The sequence below is a fragment of the Chelonia mydas genome, chromosome 1 (assembly GCF_015237465.2).
Source record: "Chelonia mydas isolate rCheMyd1 chromosome 1, rCheMyd1.pri.v2, whole genome shotgun sequence".
In the NCBI taxonomy this organism is placed as follows: Eukaryota; Metazoa; Chordata; order Testudines; family Cheloniidae; genus Chelonia; species Chelonia mydas.
The window spans coordinates 262,367,050-262,388,374 of record NC_057849.1 but is presented as its reverse complement, the minus strand read 5'-3'; the positions used below and the strand labels follow the sequence as shown (position 1 = coordinate 262,388,374).

The 21,325-nt window shown below is 40.9% G+C and overlaps 1 protein-coding gene across 5 annotated transcripts in view; it reads left to right on the top strand.

The window, feature by feature from the left end:
• The window catches only part of ANO4 (anoctamin 4), a 279,666-nt gene that overhangs the window by 233,312 nt on the left and 25,029 nt on the right, over nucleotides 1–21,325 (top strand). For all 5 annotated transcript variants that reach the window (XM_043545329.1, XM_043545321.1, XM_043545320.1 and 2 more), the window contains 5 exons: nucleotides 4,565–4,601; nucleotides 6,228–6,339; nucleotides 7,366–7,423; nucleotides 11,677–11,774; nucleotides 20,919–21,061. In XM_043545329.1, the coding sequence (XP_043401264.1) occupies nucleotides 4,565–4,601; nucleotides 6,228–6,339; nucleotides 7,366–7,423; nucleotides 11,677–11,774; nucleotides 20,919–21,061 (448 nt within the window). The remainder of the gene's footprint in view (nucleotides 1–4,564; nucleotides 4,602–6,227; nucleotides 6,340–7,365; nucleotides 7,424–11,676; nucleotides 11,775–20,918; nucleotides 21,062–21,325) is intronic.

The following is a 21,325-nucleotide window of genomic DNA, read 5'->3' as shown; positions in this document are numbered from 1 at the left end:
CATCTTCAAGCCATCCAAAAATTGCAGCTAATTCAGAATGTCTTGCCCCACTTAGTAAGTGGAGTTTCATGCTGTAAGATTATTATTCCTTAGCTCCATGAGCTACACTGACGGGAAAAGTCGATCTAAGCTACACAATTTGAGTTACATGAATAGCGTAACTCAAGTTGACGTAGCTTAGATCTACTTACCGTGGGGTCCATACTATGCAATGTCGACAGGAGACGCTCTGCCGTTGACTCCCCTTACTCTTCTCGATCCGGTGGATTAGAGGAGTCGACAGGAGAGCGATCTGCGGTCTTCATTGATTGCCGTGTGTCAATCCCTCCCCCCCCCCCCCCCGCCCCCGGTAAGCATAGACTAGCCCTTAGTTTCCATGTGAAGTATAAGGTGTTAGTTCTAACCAATACATGTATAAATGCTGCCTACTAGAGAGACCACTTCACTTCCTATGTGATACTGAAGCATTTGCAGTCATCTGAGATATTCAAACTAACAGCCCTGGTTTACAGGCAAAGTGGCTGTGAGAAGCCATCACCACAGGAACTCACTTCTCCTCTTTTTCACACTCAAGCCTGAATTTGGTATCCTTTAGGACAAGCTGAAAGATTTGTCTGGTTTCCCATGCATTTCCCAAGGGAGAGAAAGGGGAGAGTTGATGGAGAAATTGGAGGGAGAAGGATAGGATAGAGACCAATAGTGAGTTGGGAAGTTGGTTTGAGGACTCTGTTTGTAAAAGTTTTTTAATGTATTTTATTTAAAGTCTGTGGCTTTTAACTTTTTTTTTTTTTTTTGGAAGTATGCCTAGATCATGTGATAGGAATTATGAAGAATAAACATAAGTCAGTGTATACCTCTGTCAGCAAAGAACTGACCACCAGACTTCCAAACATCTGTGCACTGAGGCAACAATGAAACGACTCAGAACACAAGTAGATTTCACTTTCTAGCTCCCAAAGACTTCTACTGTTAAGGGGCAAAAATTAAAATAATGGAAAAAGCCATGAATAATTTCCATGTTGATTTTTTTTCTGACTTATCAAGTGGAGTATTGCAAGAAAACTTCTTAAACCTTACAGGTACTAACAAGAAATAAATATTGTCTGTGAACTGGACAATACGGTGAGGACCAGGGAAAACGAAATCCCATAAGTATACTAAAGCATGACTATGAAACATCTTTTAAGAAGGTGGTGAGGTTTTGAACTTAACATTTTGCTTTCCACACTGAGTTACAATAGGTAGTGGGTTACAATAGGCAACTAATGGAGATCTTCTAAAATACTAACAGCTTCTGGCTCCCGTGAGCGATCAGACGGTTAAGTCCTATACAAGCTGTGAGCACATAAAAATGAAGAAAAATCACATGGGGCAAGCAAAGAGAGATTAATATAAACAGAACTTGAGGTGAGAAGAGAAAAAAGATGTTTAGAACAGTCTGGAAATCCCTGTAAGACAACATGGACTGCAACCAAAGACTCTAATACACTTTCACAACCTGTCTGCTATAAGCATCAGGGGAAAGCTCTGGGTTAAGCATCTTCTAGGTTGGATGCTTTGAGAGCTGGATGGATAATATAGTTATGCATTCATCTTGACAAGATTCGATGACATTCAAGCTGACTGTCTCCCAGTTAATCATGCAGCCTGCACTGAGAGCAATCACAAGCTTCATCTTGGGTAGTAAAGCCCATTCATATCGATAACATCACCCAAAGAAATATGAACACTGAATAAAATGGGATCCTAAATGAAGCCCTTTGAGATTTGTAGTGATAAACTGTAGCCCCAGAAAAACCGTTCCAAGCATCGTTAACAGAATCGCAAACACTGTCTGATCCAGGAGGAATAACAACAAAACATAATATTCACACACAGACATGCAGGTCATTGAAGATCTGTAAATGGGCACTCAACCTGATCCTGGCAAGGAATCAAACACATGGCCCTCTAGCACTTTTATATTCTCCATAGGGAGGTGCTTTTAAAGCTGGAAAGAGACCACCTTTTCAATTATTTAAAAAAAAAAAAAAAAAGGATTCAGATCACCACTGTTTATTTCAGACAAGGCAGAAAGCTCTACAGGAGAAATGTTGTTAATAGCTATGATAGAATGTCAAATTACTTGGATTCCTAAGCAGCTGGTTTAATACATAGCCTGTGTATAACTCACTAAACCTCAGCAACAGTTTATAAAGTAAATTGTATAAAAAGGAACTGTGTAAAAGGAATTGTATAAAAAGGGATGGGTGCACTTTGGAAACTAAGGGCCCAATCCTGGAAGATGTTGGGCTCTTTGAAGAGGTGTTGTGTCCCCTCCACTCCCATTAATGTCTATAGGAATTGAGGACACTCAACACCATGCAGGATCTGGCCCCAGATCAGTAGAAAGGGTAATACCATTTGAGACAAATGGATACAGTGATTTAGTTTTATAATAAAAATGAATTCTGTGCATTTATATAGTATGTTGTATGTTCACCCCTGCATAAATACTAACTCATGTCAAAGCTTCTCTATTAAATAAGTTAGCAGTCTTTCAGAGGAATTTGAGACCATGATTCCTGCTATCATAGACAAGTGCCAATAAGGATTTAGAAGAACATCAGTGGTTCTGAATAAAGAAATGCATTTGGCAACAGTGATGTTCTCTGATCTCCTATGTCTCTCTTCCAAAGAGAGACAGACAAGGTCTGTTTTTGTTAGGGCTAATTTGCTTGTTAAGTTTTCCATAATTTCCCTTGCATTTGCAGAATTAAATGACTTTTAACAGATGGAACACAGTGCTAAACTTTTCATTAAAATCCACACACCTTTCAGTTTCAATGTCAAAGATTTCCAAGGTGAAAATTAGTGATTCCTCTCAGGTGTAGGAGAGAACATGGTCCAATGAATATGGCATTGATCTGGGAATGAAGAAACCTGGGTTTTATTCCTGGCTCTGCCAATTACCTGGTTTCTGACTTGTATTAATTTAGAGGGAATAAAGGGCCCAAAGAGTCAAAGGTATTAACAAGACCCTCTCACTGTCCGACATTAAACAGTGTCAGACAAACAGGGTTGGGTTTACAGAGACGTCAGCCTGCTTGCTACCATGTCAAATGCACCATTAAAAATCCTTTTACTAAAGATACAGAAAAAGAAGAAAAACATTATTAAAGCATTTGAAATGTAAAGTGTTAAGTTAGGCTGTCACTTTAACAACATCCCTTGTTCCCTTTAGCTGTAGAGCCTTTAGAAGGGGGGAAAAAACCTTGTTTGACAGTCTGTTAGTTGGTTTTAAAGATGTTAGTAACTGCCCTTTTGGGGAAAAGAGAAGAAGTTAGTTGAGATGGCGGGAGCTGTTGTTATTACTGTTGTTAAAGTCTGATCCCATTTCCTATAAGGCAAAAGAAGACACACACGCACAAGGGGAAAGAGAAGAACAACAAAGATAAAAAATAAACCTGTGTTTCTGGTGTTGACTCTCATGTGCAGCCTCAATGTTGGAAGAAAACAGGCCCAGCACACAGTTTTAATCAGCCACTCCAAGACCTGCAAACTCATGCCAGCATCAGGCTGTTTAAGGCATTGCATTTAGATGCCTTCCTGGTCACTGGCTTACAGTAGTGTTGCAAAATATATAGTCTTGGTTTGCTAAGCCAGAGCCTTACCAAACAGAAGGCAGAAGGAGACGTGTAGGAAAAGAATAAATAAGTTAGAGAAGGGAAAGGGCACACTGAATGGATGTGAATGTCTGACAAAGTCTTTCATCCCAGGTAGTGTTGGATTTAGCCAAAGCCGGTGAAGGAGGTGATGTCATCTGGGTCCTTCTCTCTCTCTGGCCTGGTCAGGTCAGGACATCTCTTAGGATTAGGAAGAAGAAGATCCATTGGTGTCACACTGGGTCCTGAGATCCCAGGAGATGGAAGGGGTGGCAGCCATGATGGTGAAGCTTGCTCCTTCCCCTTCCTTTTGTCTTTCAGTCAGCCAGCAACACAGTAGCCAGCGTTCCCCCCCAAAAAAGTTTCTTTGAGGATCTCAAAAGGGGAGTGATGGGTGGAATATCTTGTCCTCTTATTATTTTGTCCACCAACTGACACACCAATTTTGGTTCACTGATTTTTGGTTCCACACTTTTCTTGTTTACCAAGTATGATCTTACCAAAGTCCTTCAGTGATATCAGTAGGCCTTTTTGTTTGGACAAGTTCAGTCTGTCTCTCTCACTTTTAAACCTTTTCCCGTCAGTATTTGTTAAATTGACAATTAAGGGTAAATTTGTAGATCCAGTTGTCATAACAGACCTTGGACAAATTACTTAAGCTTTCTGCACCACATCTGTACAAGGGGATAATGATAACTCTCCTCCTTTGTAAAGTGCTTCTAGGGATGAAAGGCACCACATAAGAGCTAAGTAGTATTACTGTTATCACAATGCCAACAAATTTTACCAAACAATGAGGATCAGAATTTCAGTTTTAAAATGGAATAATTGTTGTTCATCCTAGAAAACAGATCTATATCGTTAATGATGTTAAACTGTGCTGGTCACATTTTTCAGAAGTTGTTTCTTATTTGTTGCAGTTGTATGAAAAAGTTGCTCTTCTTCTGACAAATTTAGGTAAGTGGTGATAAATATACAACTGAAATAATATTTTATTGATTTTGGTTTATATCTCAGCTCTCGCTTCATTCTAAATATTGAGCATGAAATTCTAGCTCCATTGAAGCCAACTGGAGTTTAGCCATTGACTTCACTAGGTGCAGGATTTCTCCCTGAATCAGTATCCCTGTCACATTTACAAAATGCTGCCTAGGTTAAAATAATACATGTTTTTAAAATATTGTACTGTGTTTCTAAGCACATTCATACCTGTGTTTATAGTTTTTCAAAATATCCGTCTATCAATACGACCTTTAATTTCAAGTCCCACCTTCAAACCTGACTGTTGCCTATTAACAAGAACACTGCTCTCTCTTCCCCGTCCTCTCCCAGCTATGTCCAGCCTGATTCCTGTCTGAGCTTTAATTCCTAGATACTATAGGAATGAAGCTCTGATCTGAGATGCTGCAGCTGGGAGAGGAAAAGGGTAATCTCCATTTTCAGTATGAACTATTATTTTGTTTACATAACTGTGCATGGTGCTTTACAGACAAATTAAAGTAATGGACCCAGATCCTTAATTTGTGTAACCTGTCGGCGCTCAGGTGAAGCCCATGGAGCTATGACAGTTTACACGTGCTAAAGATCTGGCCCACGATTCCTGTCCTAAATATCTTAAATGCTAAGGACTCAGCTAAGCATATGTTTACCACAGGGCCTGATTTTCAGAGATGTTGCCTACCCACAGCTTCTGTCAGCTTCAGCTAGTGTTGTGGGCACTCAGCACTTCTGAAAATCTGGCCCATAGTGCGTATTACTGCGAGTACTCCTACTGAAGTCTGTGGGGCTACTCAGAATGGTAAATACCATGCCCAGTACTGGCAAGCATTCGCAAGACTGGGCGAGGTGTGTAGACATAGCACAACAAGTGTTGACTGTTTTAAATCTAGTTTTGAGCACTGCTCAGAATGGGAGTCAAGGGTCTGGATATTGTGGCTACCGTTCCCCACTCCTTCCTTATTTATCCAACTGTTTCAATGCATTTTGTCTAAATCCTAGAGTGTGAGCTCTCTGGAGCAGGGATTGCATTTGTGTTAGTATAGTGTCTAGTACAGTGCTATCCTGAGGCCTGTAGAGGTTCCCTGATGCTACAGCATTGGAAATAATAATTTAAAAGAACCATGAAGAAAGCATTTGTTTCAGTTGTGCGAAGTCTGCTTCAAGTTGAGAATATATCATGCTGCATACTAGTGTGCATTCTGCTAATCTAATTGTAGTAGACTGAAGAAATGAAAACAACAGAAGAGCAGCTCAGTTTATAGTACATGGAAGAATCCAGGAGTTGTCTATTTTGTGTCCAAATGAAGGAAATTGAATGTGCATGTTACCTCTAGCAAACTGGCAAACCATTTCTTATAATTGCCTGTAATCTTGCATAGCCAGCTATAAAACATCAGATGAGGTTTGTAAGAGTTTTTACAAGCCCGCTTGCTGTGGATTATTTTTTTATACAAATTCTGCTTCATCTTATAAATTGAGACCAGCAGGCAGCTTTGCCAGCTCTAAAACGTGCTTGCAGTCCCTCAGTGTAGTAAAACTCCTAATCTGATTAAACCTCTCAAACTCTGTTTTCTTTACTCACAGAGCAGCCTCGGACTGAGTCTGAGTGGGAGAACAGCTTCACTTTGAAAATGTTTCTTTTTCAGTTTGTCAATCTGAACAGCTCTACCTTTTATATAGCATTCTTCTTGGGAAGGTAAGAATCAGTATCTGCTCACTCTATGCTTGGGACAGAGAGCAAAGAAGAAAATGATAATGCCATTAATGAAACAAAATGGGCCCATGTGATCACGCTTGCTCAATTGCAAAGTCCAAGTTAGCAAAGGAAAAAAGTTTAAATTTAGATTTTCCTTTAAAAAGGTATGGAATATGTAGATCCCATTCTCAGACATTTCCTTCATACTAAATTCTAAAAATTCCACTGCAGAGAACTAATGTCTTCAGCTGATAAGACATTTGCAGGTCGCTTTGCTCTACTTTTTATATGTATAGTTTATACAGATAAAAGAAGAACTTAACGTTTTGTCATCTAAGTAACTTTTGGTTCACCTGGTGTATGCTTCAGCCCGTTTGCAGCAAATTCATAATTATTACAAGTGATGGAATTTGCTTTTTCTGCTGAAAATAAGATAAATCTTTGCATGTCTGTTCCTGTTTGTTCCCCACAGAAATCAGAAAGGCATGTGAGCAGATTTGAATTACCCATTAACTGAGCTAATTGTTTGAGCGAATACACAGTATAATTGTGAAAAATTTGCACCCTTGGTGAAAACATGTTTTCACTGGATTCACAGGAAGTATGACACCAAATTTTTCATTATGTCAAAAGGAAGTGGACCAGACGGGTGTTTTGCATTTCGTGGTCTCTTTCCAGCCAGTAATAACACATTGTAAAGCAGTTCAAAATGGAGCTTCAAAGCAAAATTCTCTTGACAGTGTTACTCAGTCTTGATATTCTGCTCTTCCTACCTGCTGAACATCAGAGAATGAAATATCAAGTATAAGAACGTAGGCATTTAGCTAAAGCACAGATGAAAATTTGCTTAGCTCTTAACATAAATTATATTAGAGATCCTTCAAATCATTCTGCATAATTACATCTTTGATATTTAAATCAATCCTGTTTGGGAAAATGGAGTTAAAACAACTATGTTGAGCTTTTTTCTAAGATTCTGAACAGAGATCTAGTAAGAAATAGCTGATGTTTGCTCTTATGTTGAAGATTTACAGGACACCCTGGTGCCTACTTGAGGCTGATAAACAGGTGGAGACTGGAAGAAGTGAGTATTCTGTAACTCTCAGGCTTTTAGGGGCAATCAGATTGAAGCCCATGGATGGCACAGGATGTGAGCAATGGCAGACTCTGGCCCCCTGCTTAGGTTATTTTGAATGTATCATTGAGTTTCCAGGGGCTCTCTGACACTACATCATTTATTGAATTCCTCTTCACCTGCTTCAAAAAGACATTTCCATATTGATAACATGTTTTTTTAACCCTTAGCTTTTGGGGTCTAGGTGTATCATATTTGGGTGACATTAATAAATGGCCTCAACTTGATTTCTCTTTTTTAATCATGTAAACAAATATCAGACGCTTTCTATTGTTCATCCTCAATATGAATCAATTCAGATATGAATCTGGGTCATTTTCCACCTCTAAAATACTCTTTTCCACTCAGTCAAAAAATTATGAGGTTTATTTCTTGTTTCATTTGTTAGGATATAGATATTCAGGCCTGTCTGTAAAGGCCTATTCTCTAAGAATTTAGGTGTATTCTTATCACTTAGCTAGTTATAGAGGTATAAAAGAAAGAATCAAAATCACTGTCTGCAGGTGTAAGGGCCTTCTCTTACTGTGACAGTCTGACGCCCTGTTCTGAGGCTAAGGCCTTTGGCTAAGCAGCAGAGGCAGCCATAAGCTAGGAATCAGAGTAGCAGCCATGTTAGTCTGTATCCACAAAAAGAAAAGGAGTATTTGTGGCACCTTAGAGACTAACAAATTTATTAGCGCATAAGCTTTCGTGGGCTACAGACCACTTCATCGGATGCATAGAATGGAACATATAGTAAGAAGATATATATATACACACACACATACAGAGAAGGTGGAAGTTGCCATACAAACTGTAAGAGGCTAATTAATTAAGATGAGCTATTAGCTTCAAAAACAGACTCCAACGAGAAACTGCTGAACTTGAATTAATATGCAAACTAGGTACCATAAACTTGGGTTTGAATAGAGACTGGGAGTGGCTGGGTCATTACACATATTGAATCTATTTACCTAAAGTTAAGTATCCCCCCACCTTCTTGTCAACTGTCTAAATGGACCATTTTGATTATCACTACAAAAATTTTTTTTCTCTTGCTGATAATAGCTCATCTTAATTAATTAGCCTCTTACAGTTTGAATGGCAACTTCCACCTTCTCTGTATGTGTATATATATATATATCTTCTTACTATATGTTCCATTCTATGCATCCGATGAAGTGGGCTGTCGCCCATGAAAGCTTATGCTCTAATACATTGGTTAGTCTCTAAGGTGCCACAAGTACTCCTGTTCTTTTTTCTATAAGCTAGGAAGTGTATGGTCGCATCCTCACATTCCAAACTAGTCACATTGAAATAAGGCAATCTGGGGCTGTTAGAAAGGTGATCTGATCTATCACCTCCAGAGAAAGGGAAGAGCCTAGAAGATGTAAAAGGAAATTTAGTTGATAGTTTTCTGTTCGGTAAGAACTCACTTATCAATAGACACAGCTGGGAAACCCTTATGTCTTTATAGACGTAGTTGTGAAATCCTCACTTCTGTATTGTTTTGTCATTATAGTTCCCACTTCACTATTGTTTATTTGCATGGTCTCTGTCTGGTTCTGTGATTGTTTCTGTCTGCTGTATAAGTAATTTTGCTGGGTGTAAACTAATTAAGGTGGTGGGATATAATTGATTGGATAATCATGTTACAATATGTTAGGATTGGTTAGTTAAATTTCAGTCAAATGATTGGTTAAGGTATAGCTAAGCAGAACTCAAGTTTTACTATATAGTCTGTAGTCAGTCAGGAAGTAAGGGGGGGAATGGGAACGGGGAATGGGGTTGGGGGAATTGGAATCATGTTTTGCTAAGGGGGAGGAAATTGGAAGCATGTTTTGCTAAAGGGGGGAATGGGAACAGGGAATGGGAACAGGGACACAGGCAAGGTTTTGTGGTGTCGGAGCTGGGGCGGGGGACACTAAGGAAGGAAATTGGAATCATTGCTCGCTGGAAGTTCACCCCAATAGACATCGAATTGTTTGCACCTTTGGACTTCGGGTAATGTTGCTGTCTGTTCATGCAAGAAGGACCAGGGAAGTGAGCGGGTGAAGGAATAAGCCCCTAACAGCATTATTGACCTGCAGCCTCAGATCTGAAGCAAACAAAATCCACTCAAAAATAAATCAAAGAAACTGAGCAAGCTTTCCAGTAGTAATAGTAATCGGTGCTTACAAAATACAATGGTGAGGCATGAGGGGGGCTGGCTTTGCAATTCACACAAAAAACAATCCCATTTTTATAAATCTATTCAGAGTTCAAAAATAGCTGATGGATATTGTAAATGAACAGCTGGCAGCGTGTGAATAAGTCAGAGTCTCCAATGTTAATATTTGGTCACCCAAGTAACATGATTTTGTTCCTGTTTTTTTAGCTGAATGACAAACATTTTCGCAAATGAATGACAAATGGCAAATCTTGAGTAACAGGTTGCATGCTGGAATTCATGATCACTTCCAAATCCCCCACCCACTAGCCTTAATAGAATAGAGGTTATCCAAATACTTGTGAATAATGACTAAGATGGATCCTACAATTGACAACACATGTTCTTAATGCAAGTTGCTTATTCACACATCAGTTTTTTTTATTATTTGAGCAGCTGTACAGTCCAGGGAACAAAAAAAGTCATAGGTGGACAGGTGGAAAGTTAATGTTCTCAGTCTCCTCCATCAAAATAGACCTACTCCAAAATGTAGCCAAAGCAAAATCGTGTGTGTGTGTGTGTTTGAAATAAGTGAGCTAGCTGGTATATTCCTTGATAGTTCAGTAAATGCCTTTCTCAAGTTGGGCTGCAAAAGACAATGTCTGGCAAAAAGATGCAGTATTATTCTTTCCAATATAGAGGGCCCATACTTATCAACGATATCTCTGACCGGCCTTATTTAGGATTTAGACTAGATGACCCTTGCAGTCCCTTCTATCACTATAGTTCTATGATTCTATATACATGGGTAAGAATATAATATCGAGATATATATCAAAAACAACTTCTGACCAGCCCTTCACTGATACCAGGGGTAAGGGCATTGTCCTACTGAGATCCCCTTGTCCAACATCAGTGGCCAAATTCAGGCCTATTGTAAACAACGGAAACACCACTGACTTTGATAGAGTTGCTTCAGCTTACCCTAGGGCTGAGTTTACTCATGTGACTAACTCCTGTCAAAATATAAAGATGATGTTAAATCAAAAGAGGGATTATCTACTTTCTCTGTTTACTTTAATTTAACCTCTTTATAATGCTGACTGGGGTTGATTTTTAAAAATCTATTTGCCAACCTTGTTGACTTAAGGTAGGCTTCGGTGAAGTCAATAGAGAAAAATAAACAGGGAAATCTCAGCTCATTGTACAATGGAAAACAGTTCCCATCAGAAGGTCACTATATGAATTATTGTGATGTTTTTCTCTACTTAAATGAAACCGGAATATTTCTGTATCAGAGAAGAATTATTCTGGTCTGTCTATACTGCACACAATGTTCACTGATTCAGCTTTGATACCCCTGTTTATGTCAGGATAGTCGGTTGTGCAAAATGTTGGTCTGAGAACAGTAAGGGCTAATCAGTGCAGTGAGTTCTCAAACCTCTCTACTTCTTACAATGATTGATGAAAGTATATGGAGCTACACCAATTTACAACAGCTGAGCATCCAGCCCAAGTCAAATCCAAATCACTCCAGATTGAAGCAGATACTCAGGAAGAAAAACTGGCAAGCAATCATTTAATGTCCAGAGTCTTAAGTATCTCATAACAAGACATTAACTTGAGTCAAAAACTAAATAATAATAATAATTAATAATGTACAAATACTGCATTTTAGGTGTAAACTAACTGTCTGAGGTGTCAACAGAAATTTCCTCCCCATTCCTTACAGCATACACTGCCTGATCCAAAGCCTACTGAAGTCCATAGAATAACTCCCATTCTCTTTAATAGGTTTTCCATCAGAGCCATACAGAATTACACAGTGGGCTATTGTGGCTACGGTGTTGCCTTCATCCTAAGCTTCTGGTTCTGGCCAAGGCAGGATGCTAGAGATTGGACTTAAAGGACTTACCTGCTCCTTCGGGTTTACGTTAAAATAGTAAAAATGAAAGCTTCTTTAAAAGTTTTATAAATTACTATACATTCATTTCTGCAAATCCAAAAGGATTAAAAGAATCAGAATGATTTCTGCTTCTTTAAACCACTGGTTTTTTTTTTCTTTACTCTGCAGTGCCACCCTAGTGGATGCCTTATTGATCTCTGTATGCAAATGGGTATTATAATGGTGCTAAAGCAGACCTGGAATAATTTCATGGAACTGGGCTACCCGTAAGTAAATATACTGCCTACCTTTACGTAGGTCACAGAAAAATATTATTTTCATTATTACCTTCTGAGTTTCTTAAATGGGAGAAGAATACAACAGTAATTATAGTATCACACCTAAACACAGTGGAGAACTCTTCTCAGATATTTCCAGATGGATAGTATTATTTACATAGGACAATGTCTACAGAAATGAAAATAATATAAATAATACATTATTAGAAAATATTTCATTTTTAAAGTTGTGGTATTTTCCAATTTAAAAAGATCTGTTTCTGTACCACTGCTCTATTCCCTACACTGAAATGTTAGATACATGCTTTTTAGTTTATACCACTAAGTTCTAAGTAGATTTCTCCTTGTTGGGTGACATAGGATACCTGAAAGGCGAGGCGTGAGCCAGAAAAAGTGCATTGCTGGCACACAGGCAGTCAAAAATGTGCAAGTAGACAAATGTACTGACCTGGCCACATTTACTGACAATGTATATGGTAACACTAGGCTTTGTTCAAGCTAAAAGGGACTACTGTTATTTCATTTAATGGTGCCTGGGTTTAATATTTAATGGATTGTTATAGACAATTGGCAATACAGATCAATGGAGTGGCAGGCCGCTGGGGGCAAATTAGCAGGTGAAAGAAAAATCAGCACTGTAAATATTTGTATCCTTGCAAAGTTCCACTGTTCACATCAATTTGCCGTGCTGCAGAAACCCCAGCAGAGGCAGTGCAGTGTAATGGAGATTTCAGTCTCTGGGGCTGCAGAAGCCACATCACATTCACAGCAATTCTTTTAAGCAGTCTTAGCCCTTGCTAAACAGAACCGTGTAGATGTTGTATCAATAAAATAAAAACCAGCAGGATCTTATTAAAGGGGAAAAGGCAAAATACCACATTTATTGTGAATACAGGAAGAATCATAGTAAGCAGTTAGTTATAGTTATAACATTCCATTCAATCTCATATTTATTCACGCATTCATTCACACACACACACACACACACACACACACACACAGGTTCTGCAAGGTTGTTATCATAGTTACCAGCCTTAGAGTTGCTCATGCCAAGCCACTGGCGAGGTGGCCTGGACATGAGGAGGGAGCAGGGCCTTGTCAGATGCTCATCTGATGCTCCTGGAAGTTGGTTTGCAGAATCAGACCCCAAAGTTCTCACTTTCTAGAGTCCATTTTTATAGGAATTTCTTCCTGTGCCAGTCTATGGGAATTGCTTCATCATGCTGTTGCTGAATCAATCAGCAGATGGCACATTCCTGACGGCTCCGTGCTGCTAGATGTTATCTTGTTCTTTGGTTCTCCCATTCTTGAGGCTGTTGGGTGGATTCCAGTCTGCCCTCCGGGGGTCCTCTGGTTATTTCCACCTGACGCCTTCTTCAGCAGATGGACACTGGATTCTTAGGCTGGCACCTCCCTGATCATTCAGTTATTATCCACACCAAGCATCCATCCACATACATCCTCTATCTCTATTTTAATCACAATTGTTAATACAACAAAAGGGCGGGGAGTCTCTGGGTGCTGTTTCTGTTGTTAGAGTATTGCTTAGAGTCTCTCTCTCTGTGAATTGCTTTGAGAACAGACTCTGTCTTAGAATGTACTAACACAATTAGCAGCTTGCAAGTTTCACACATAGAGGGAGAGAAATAGTACCAAAAACCAAGAGACCTCTTAATTAATAATACCCTGGAATTTAAACTATGCGGAATCAAACTCATTTGTGATTTTAATACAGAACTTCTTTAATATGATCCAACATAATCCCCCTTTTGACACTAAGATTTATAATCGTCAGTGTCACTTTCTATGTAGCCTATTCAAGAGAAAGTACCGTGAGGCAATTTGAGTTTGTGATTCCAAATCATGCCACATACATGATCCTAGTGATGTATCTTTACTACAAGGTTCTGGGGCAACAGGCAAGGTGAGGCACACCCACTTTTGAGGAGTCCATTCGGTACAACCTCTAGTGTCCAATAGCTTCCCTCCCTCCCCAGCCCACTGGCTTGAGGTCCAGGGTAGCCAGAAGGATCCCATGTGTAATATGGGGAGTGGGTTAACCTTCAATACCTTTGCCTCCAGGGACTGTTGGTGTGCAATTTTGACAACAATTTCTCCCGTTAACAAGTCTGGTTTACAATACTGGAAACATATCGCATCCATTCATATTGATAAGTGTCAAACAATGATCTCTTTCTTTTTTAACAAATGCATCAAACCCTTAATATTTCCCAATATGACCCAGAACATTTTGTGGTCCAAAGTAGCTAGTGCAAGTATCTGCATTTCAGTGCATCCCATAGCTATGGCTGTGTAGTTTCCTATTTCTAATATTTTTTTTTCTTATGGATAAGCCATGTGGTAGTATTAAGCCATTACCAAAGATTCCATCGGCCTTTTAGGTAACCCAGACCAATTTGGACCAAGTCTACATTGGCATGTACTTGTTTTTGTATCAGGCTGTCCTGTAGCTGGGACAGAAAGCTTAATTTATTTTTAAGTACCTGCAGGTCTTCAGTATTTTTTTTTTAAACACACAACAGTGCTAGCAACAAGACAAAACACAAGACAAAACATAGAACACAAAACACAATTTCTATTCTGACAGTAGATTCATGAATATTGGGTTGCTTTTCAGCTGGCATCAGCTTTTCCTGATTTTCTGAAAGACAAAAAGAAAATGTTTCTACCCCTTTTGGGGTGGCAGATTATTGCTTAAAATATTTCTTTTACAAATACCCTTGCTGATTGCAGGCAAAACAGAGGAATTGCCCCCACATTTTCCTGTTTTTGTTCTATAGGCAGGCCAGGTTTCAATGGCTTTTATCTTTTAAGGGTTATGGGGAAATTATCCCACTGTTTAGTCATTAAATCCATGAGTTTTCCTTCTTATACAGCAGACCAAGTTTATAATGTTTTTCCTGCTGTGTTAAGCTTTAAGTTTTATTTACAGGTAATAACTGAGAAGCATCATTACCATATGACCTTAAAGGGTTTTTCCAAAAATCATACACACTATACGTTGTTACAGGGATACTTATTATCATTAAATTTATTAAAATTATCTTGTTATCCCATGCCTTTTATTTAGACAATTTGTTTGCTGACCAGGTGTGTCCTTTATCTGCAGCTCCTTTGTGCTGCTAGTTCTTTCCTTCCTTTATCATTTAGGTAATTTGCATTTTCACAGACGCTTCCTGCTTTTGGATTTAAAGCCATCAGCAGCTCAGACTATCTTAAAAGGGACACAATCAACTTTCACCAGAGTTTTGATTACTTTTAACTTCTGCTTCCAAAACACACAGCAATCTGAAAAAGAAAACCCAACCTATTGTGGCTCCCTTTGGAGCCCTAATAGCATTTTAATTAAGTAGCATGGTATGTTTGCATTTCTTTTGCCCCTTCTACAATATACCCTGCACATGTTCTGGGGCAAATGCACATTCTTTCCATAGTTTAACTTCTATAACATTATCCATATCAATTTTTACATAAGGTGTAACTATTTCTTTTTTTGCTTACAGAGTTTTCATGTACCTTTATCAAAGTGACAGTCTGATTACTCAGAGCCATTTTAAGACTCAGTGTTTCTAACATTGCTTCTTTTTCTTTTGTGCACCTCACCCCTGCTGTTGCTTCAGAAGGGCACTGTCTTTTTTTAATTTTTTTTTTTTACTACAACTCTCATCTGCTATTTGGTACAAAAACAAACAAACAAAAAACAAACAAACAAAAAGAATCCAGAATTTTTTTTTCTATTCTCCTGATTTTGACTGCCCTGCTGCAGCCACAACTTAAAAACATTTTAAATTTTGTAAAGCATTGAGTTACCTTTTAAGGGTTAAATGCCAAATCCCAAAGCCAAACAACACTAATTACCAGTGCCTAGCAAAAAGGTCTGTCAGTTTTGCAACTTTGAATTAAAGAGTCAAATGAATTTTTAGTGGCATTATTTAAAACAAAAACAAAACCAATTGGTCCTTAGAACTTTACATATTTACACACACACAGATAGATACATACACTTTTTCATTTCCTTAACATCCCTTCCACACTGCTCTGTTTTTCTTTTTCCATTTGTGCCTTTTCCTCTTTACATGAAGACAAGCAGAGGGAAGAATCCTTACATGCCTCCCACAACAACCAAATTGCTGCTGCATCTCTTTTGGCAGCACTAGAAGGTTTGTATATAAGGATATACTGAGCCAATCTATCCTCCAGGTCCGAAATAGTGCAGACATCAGCTAGGGCTTGTTTAGTCCAAGGACTGTGCCCAAATTTTTGAAGGATTTGTTTAAAAGGTATAATTTCTTTAACAAAGGTCAGGTTGGAGTTCCTTCTGACTCCATTCCTCCCTCTGGTACTGGCTTACCCTGTTTTCTTTTAAACATCTTAACGTGGATATTTCAATCTCTTTGTCACTCCTGGTATTACTTAGCAAGTGACACAGCCTAGATTCTGAAATCATAGCTTAATCTATGCGTTTTTCCACTGCTACCTTCCCGGAGGCCAGCAGGTCCGGTTAACCTATTTCTCCCTGCTACCTTCTCGGAGGCCAGCAGGTCTGGTTAACCTATTTCTCCCTGCTACCTTCTCGGAGGCCAGCAGGTCCGGTTAACCTGTTCTTCCCTGCTACCTTCTCGGAGGCCAGCAGGTCTGGTTAACCTGTTCTTCCCTGCTACCTTCCCGGAGGCCAGCAGGTCTAGTTTAATCTGTTTTCCCTGCTACCTTCTCGGAGGCCAGCAGGTCCCCTGCTACCTTCCCGGAGGCCAGCAGGTCTAGTTTAATCTGTGTTCCCTGCTACCTTCTCGGAGGCCAGCAGGTCCCCTGCTACCTTCCTGGAGGCCAGCAGGTCTAGTTTAATCTGTTTTCCCTGCTACCTTCTCGGAGGCCAGCAGGTCCCCTGCTATCTTCCCGGAGGCAGGCAGGTCTGGTTAACCTAATAGAAATGCCTAGCTCAATAGAGCTGGCGGTGTGCACACCAATATTTACAATAACTGAGGATTTTTACCAATATTCCCCCTTTCGCAATTCTCCACCAAAATGTTGTACCAATAAAATAAAAACCAGCAGGATCTTATTAAAGGGGAAAAGGCAAAATACCACATTTATTGTGAATACAGAAAGAATCATAGTAAGCGGTTAGTTATAGTTATAACATTCCATTCAATCTCATATTTATTCACACATTCATTCATACAAACACACACACACACACACACACACACACACACACACACACACACACACACAGGTTCTGCAAGGTAGTCATCATAGTACCAGCCTTAGAGTTGCTCATGCCAAGCCACTGGCCAGGTGGCCTGGACATGAGGAGGGAGCAGGGCCTTGTCAGATGCTCATCTGATGCTCCTGGAAGTTGGTTTGCAGAATCAGACCCCAAAGTTCTCACTTTCTAGAGTCCATTTTTATAGGAATTTCTTCCTGTGCCAGTCTATGGGAATTGCTTCATCATGCTGTTGCTGAATCAATCAGCAGATGGCACATTCCTGACGGCTCCGTGCTGCTAGATGTTATCTTGTTCTTTGGTTCTCCCATTCTTGAGGCTGTTGGGTGGATTCCAGTCTGCCCTCCGGGGGTCCTCTGGTTATTTCCACCTGACGCCTTCTTCAGCAGATGGACACTGGATTCTTAGGCTGGCACCTCCCTGATCATTCAGTTATTATCCACACCAAGCATCCATCCACATACATCCTCTATCTCTATTTTAATCACAATTGTTAATACAACAAAAGGGCGGGGAGTCTCTGGGTGCTGTTTCTGTTGTTAGAGTATTGCTTAGAGTCTCTCTCTCTGTGAATTGCTTTGAGAACAGACTCTGTCTTAGAATGTACTAACACAATTAGCAGCTTGCAAGTTTCACACATAGAGGGAGAGAAACAGTACCAAAAACCAAGAGACCTCTTAATTAGTAATACCCTGGAATTTAAACTATGCGGAATCAAACTCATTTGTGATTTTCATACAGAACTTCTTTAATATGATCCAACATAGACTTTTGAGTAAATTGCCCCAAAACACTACCTACTTGGCAAGCAAGGTGTTGGGTACTCTCTTCTTTCCTTCTGTTTCAGAGTTCTCGCCTCAGCATGCCATGATGCTGTAGCAAACAGTCACATTCAGCTCCAGTTTGAGGAATTACTGTACTTAGAAAAAACAGCCACAACTTTGTTGCTTCTCTTTTCGCTCCCCACATCTTTTGTCAGTTTTTGACACTCTGGTTCAATCTTTCTGGCATCCATTAACGATTACCTTGAAACCTAATGAAAAGCCTAGAAGGAGATCACAGAAGAGGTGAGCAGGAGATGGGAAGAGATCAGTTTAAAAGGGTGCAAGATTTAATAGAAGTAATGCATAGGTGCTGGAACTACGGGTGCGTGGGGTGCTGCAGCACCCCCAGGGTTGAAGTGGTTTCCATCATACAGGGTTTACAGTTTGGTTCAGTGGCTCTTAGCACCCCCACAATACAAACTGTTCCAGGGCCCTGAAGTAGTGTCTGTTGGTGCCTCCACTTTAGAGTTCCAGCACAAAGTTGAGGAAGTGTGAGGAGTTTGCACAGCTGGTACCTGTTCTAGGGACAGAGGCATTCAGTCAGGGCCGTCCTTACCCATACGCAAAGTATGCAGCTGCGTAGGGCACCAGGAAATTTGGGGCACTAAATTGCCCCAAATTTCCTGGTGCCCTATGCAGCTGCGTGCTGCTCCAGTGGCCAGCCCAATCCCCCGTCTGGCTGAGCTGCCCAGGAAGGCTGCCCCCGCCCCTGCTCCGACTCTTCCCCATGGCCCCCACCCCTGCTCCGCCCCAGCCTTGCCTCTTCCCACTCCTGCTCCGCCCCCACTCCACCACTTCCCCAAAACTCCCGCCCCTGCTCCTCCTCTTCCCGCCTCTGCTCCGCCCCTGCCCTGCCCCCACTTCACCCCTTCCCCTGAGCAACATCCCGGGGGACTGCAGCAGGGGTCGGGCACTCCCAGCACTCACCGGGTGGCGGGAAGTGGACTGACCCCCAGCCCCAGCCCACTCCACGCCGCCGGTGAGTGCTGGAGGGCGGTTCCCCAGTGCCCCCCCAATTCCCACGGCTGGGAGCCAGGGCCCAGGGGAGCAGAGCGGAGCGGGTTGGGGACGGGTCACTCCACTTCCTGCCACCCTGTGAGTGCGGGGTCGGGCCTGCCCTGCACTTATTGGGCGTCAGGAAGTGGAGCGGAGCAACCCAGCCCCAGCCCGCTCTGCTCCGCCGGCTCGTGCTGGGGGACAGTTTCTCCCCTGCCCCCCCAAGCCTGCTCCTGCCCCCCTTCCCGTGGAGGCCTAGAGCCAGCTGCCCCCCACCCTGCAGGGGGGCTGTGTAGGGCACCAAAATGTCTAGGGATGGCCTTGCATTCAATCTCTAGTGCCATGGCTCCCTCCCTGTATCCCCATGAATCCCCAGCAGGCATGAACCTCTCCTTTCTCTGCCAAACAGCCTAGCTAGGAGTTCTCTGATCTTCCAGTTAAATGCCACATTGTATCTGGCCCTGCTTGGGTGCCCAAAGGGTTCAGGGAGGATCCTCTACCCCTTCTGTACAGAGGCCAGCTACAGTCTGGGTGGGCCCTGCGCAATGCAGCCATTGCGCTATACTAGGGCTGATGGAGGTGGAAGCTTCCCCAAAGGGCGTTCACCAATGAGAGGAGTCCGGCGCCAGGGAGCTCCCACTCCAGCATGTGCTCCCCCAGAGCCCTTGGAGAAAATCTGGGTGAGTCAGGGCCTCTTCCAAAGGTTCCTGTTTCTATATGATTTTTATACTGGGAACCTGAAAGTAGCCTATCATGACTCTCACTGAGGTGTGACATTAACCTGGGTTTTGAAATTTCTGCTGTAAAAATGCCAGAGAGCTTTAGGAACCAGACACCAGAGAGTAGCACTGAAATGCTGCAGAATTCTAGGGGCCTGGATGATAAGCAGTTTATGCTGTAATGGTTACATGCTTTGACACACACATGCAAGGCGAAGGCATGAAGCTCAAGAGATGCTTCAGCTTGATTGGAAGATCACCCTCTGCAGAAGCTCAGCACGATCCCCATGGAGTTTTCCAAACAAACATCAGCAATGTGTGATGGGATTGAGAGGAAAAGACAGCACAAGGAAGCGGTGGAAAGGCCAAAAATAGTTTGGGGAACAGTTAGTGAAGTAACAGAGAGAACGTCACAGTCAAAACTGAAGTCAAATCTTCAGCTGAAGATTTCTAGCTGATCTAAAAATGGACGTCAGTTCTGTTTCCCTGTCACACACCCAATCCCGTGTACTGGAGAAGTCATATTTCAGAATAAATGTGCAAATAATTAGGAAATTATGTATAAATTATTGATTTGGTTTGGGGATGGGAACTTACTTCTAAGGAGAAAATAAAGGATATGTACATATGCAAGCCACACTACCCTGTTTTAACTTTTTACATCAACTGCTATTCCGATGACAACAGTGTGTCCACAATCATTAGCCTGCCCACTTGTCTCTGCCTATTCTATTACTGAACATTCAGTTCCAGAGGACACATTTCCATTCAAAGAGAACCATACATCTCCTTTCTTAGCTCTGATTGACTCAAGCAATTTGCCATTCTAGGCAGGGAAGAGGAAGGAAGTTAAATCAGAAATGGATATATATCCCATTTCCTCATTAAGAACATCTGTATCTGAAAGACAATCCAGAAACTTTTTCCCTTCTTAGAGATAAAGGATAGCATTCTGTGCTACCAGCCACATTTGTTACTGATATCAAGCTCTCTCATACATTGATACATTCAGTTTACAAAATATATTGTCTAGTCCAGCCTAGCCTCTCCCTCAGGATTAATAAGTAATCCAGCTAAACTTGCCAGTTTGTCCTTTAATACAGCTAACACTCAGAGAATGGAATAGAGAAAGGGGTGGTCCCATGTGTCTTCAGATTCTCACATATCTCTGTTGCTAATTGGGAAATGGTAGCCAATAATAGATTCAGCCCCATATTAAGGTTCTTCCACCTGCAGTTTGCACATGCACGCTAGACTTCTATGTAGTCACTTAACCAGTGTTAAGACTTCTAATTTAAAATCCTGAATAACCAATAAATGGGTGTTTACAATTTATTTGAATATGCAGGTTAATTCAGAACTGGTGGACCAGGAGAAAATTACGACAAGAACATGGCTCACAGAGAAAAGCAAGCTTCCCACAGTGGGAAAAGGACTATAATCTTCAGCCTATGAATGCTTATGGACTCTTTGATGAATACCTAGAAATGAGTATGAAAATGTTCTGATTTTACTCTTTTATGCTAGATTTTAATGTCAGTACATTTTTTGTTTTTTTAAGCCCAGAGGGCTGAATTGTTTACTTAAAAACTCCAAAGTACTGCTGTATGAAACTAAAGAAACTGCAGAACGATTTCCATTATCACAAGTCAGGTGAGGAATGGGAGTGAATTGTTAAGAACCAAACCCAGGCAATATTTCTAATAATCCCTCATGTGATGTACTAAACTCCCATTTGTTAAATGTTTTATCTGA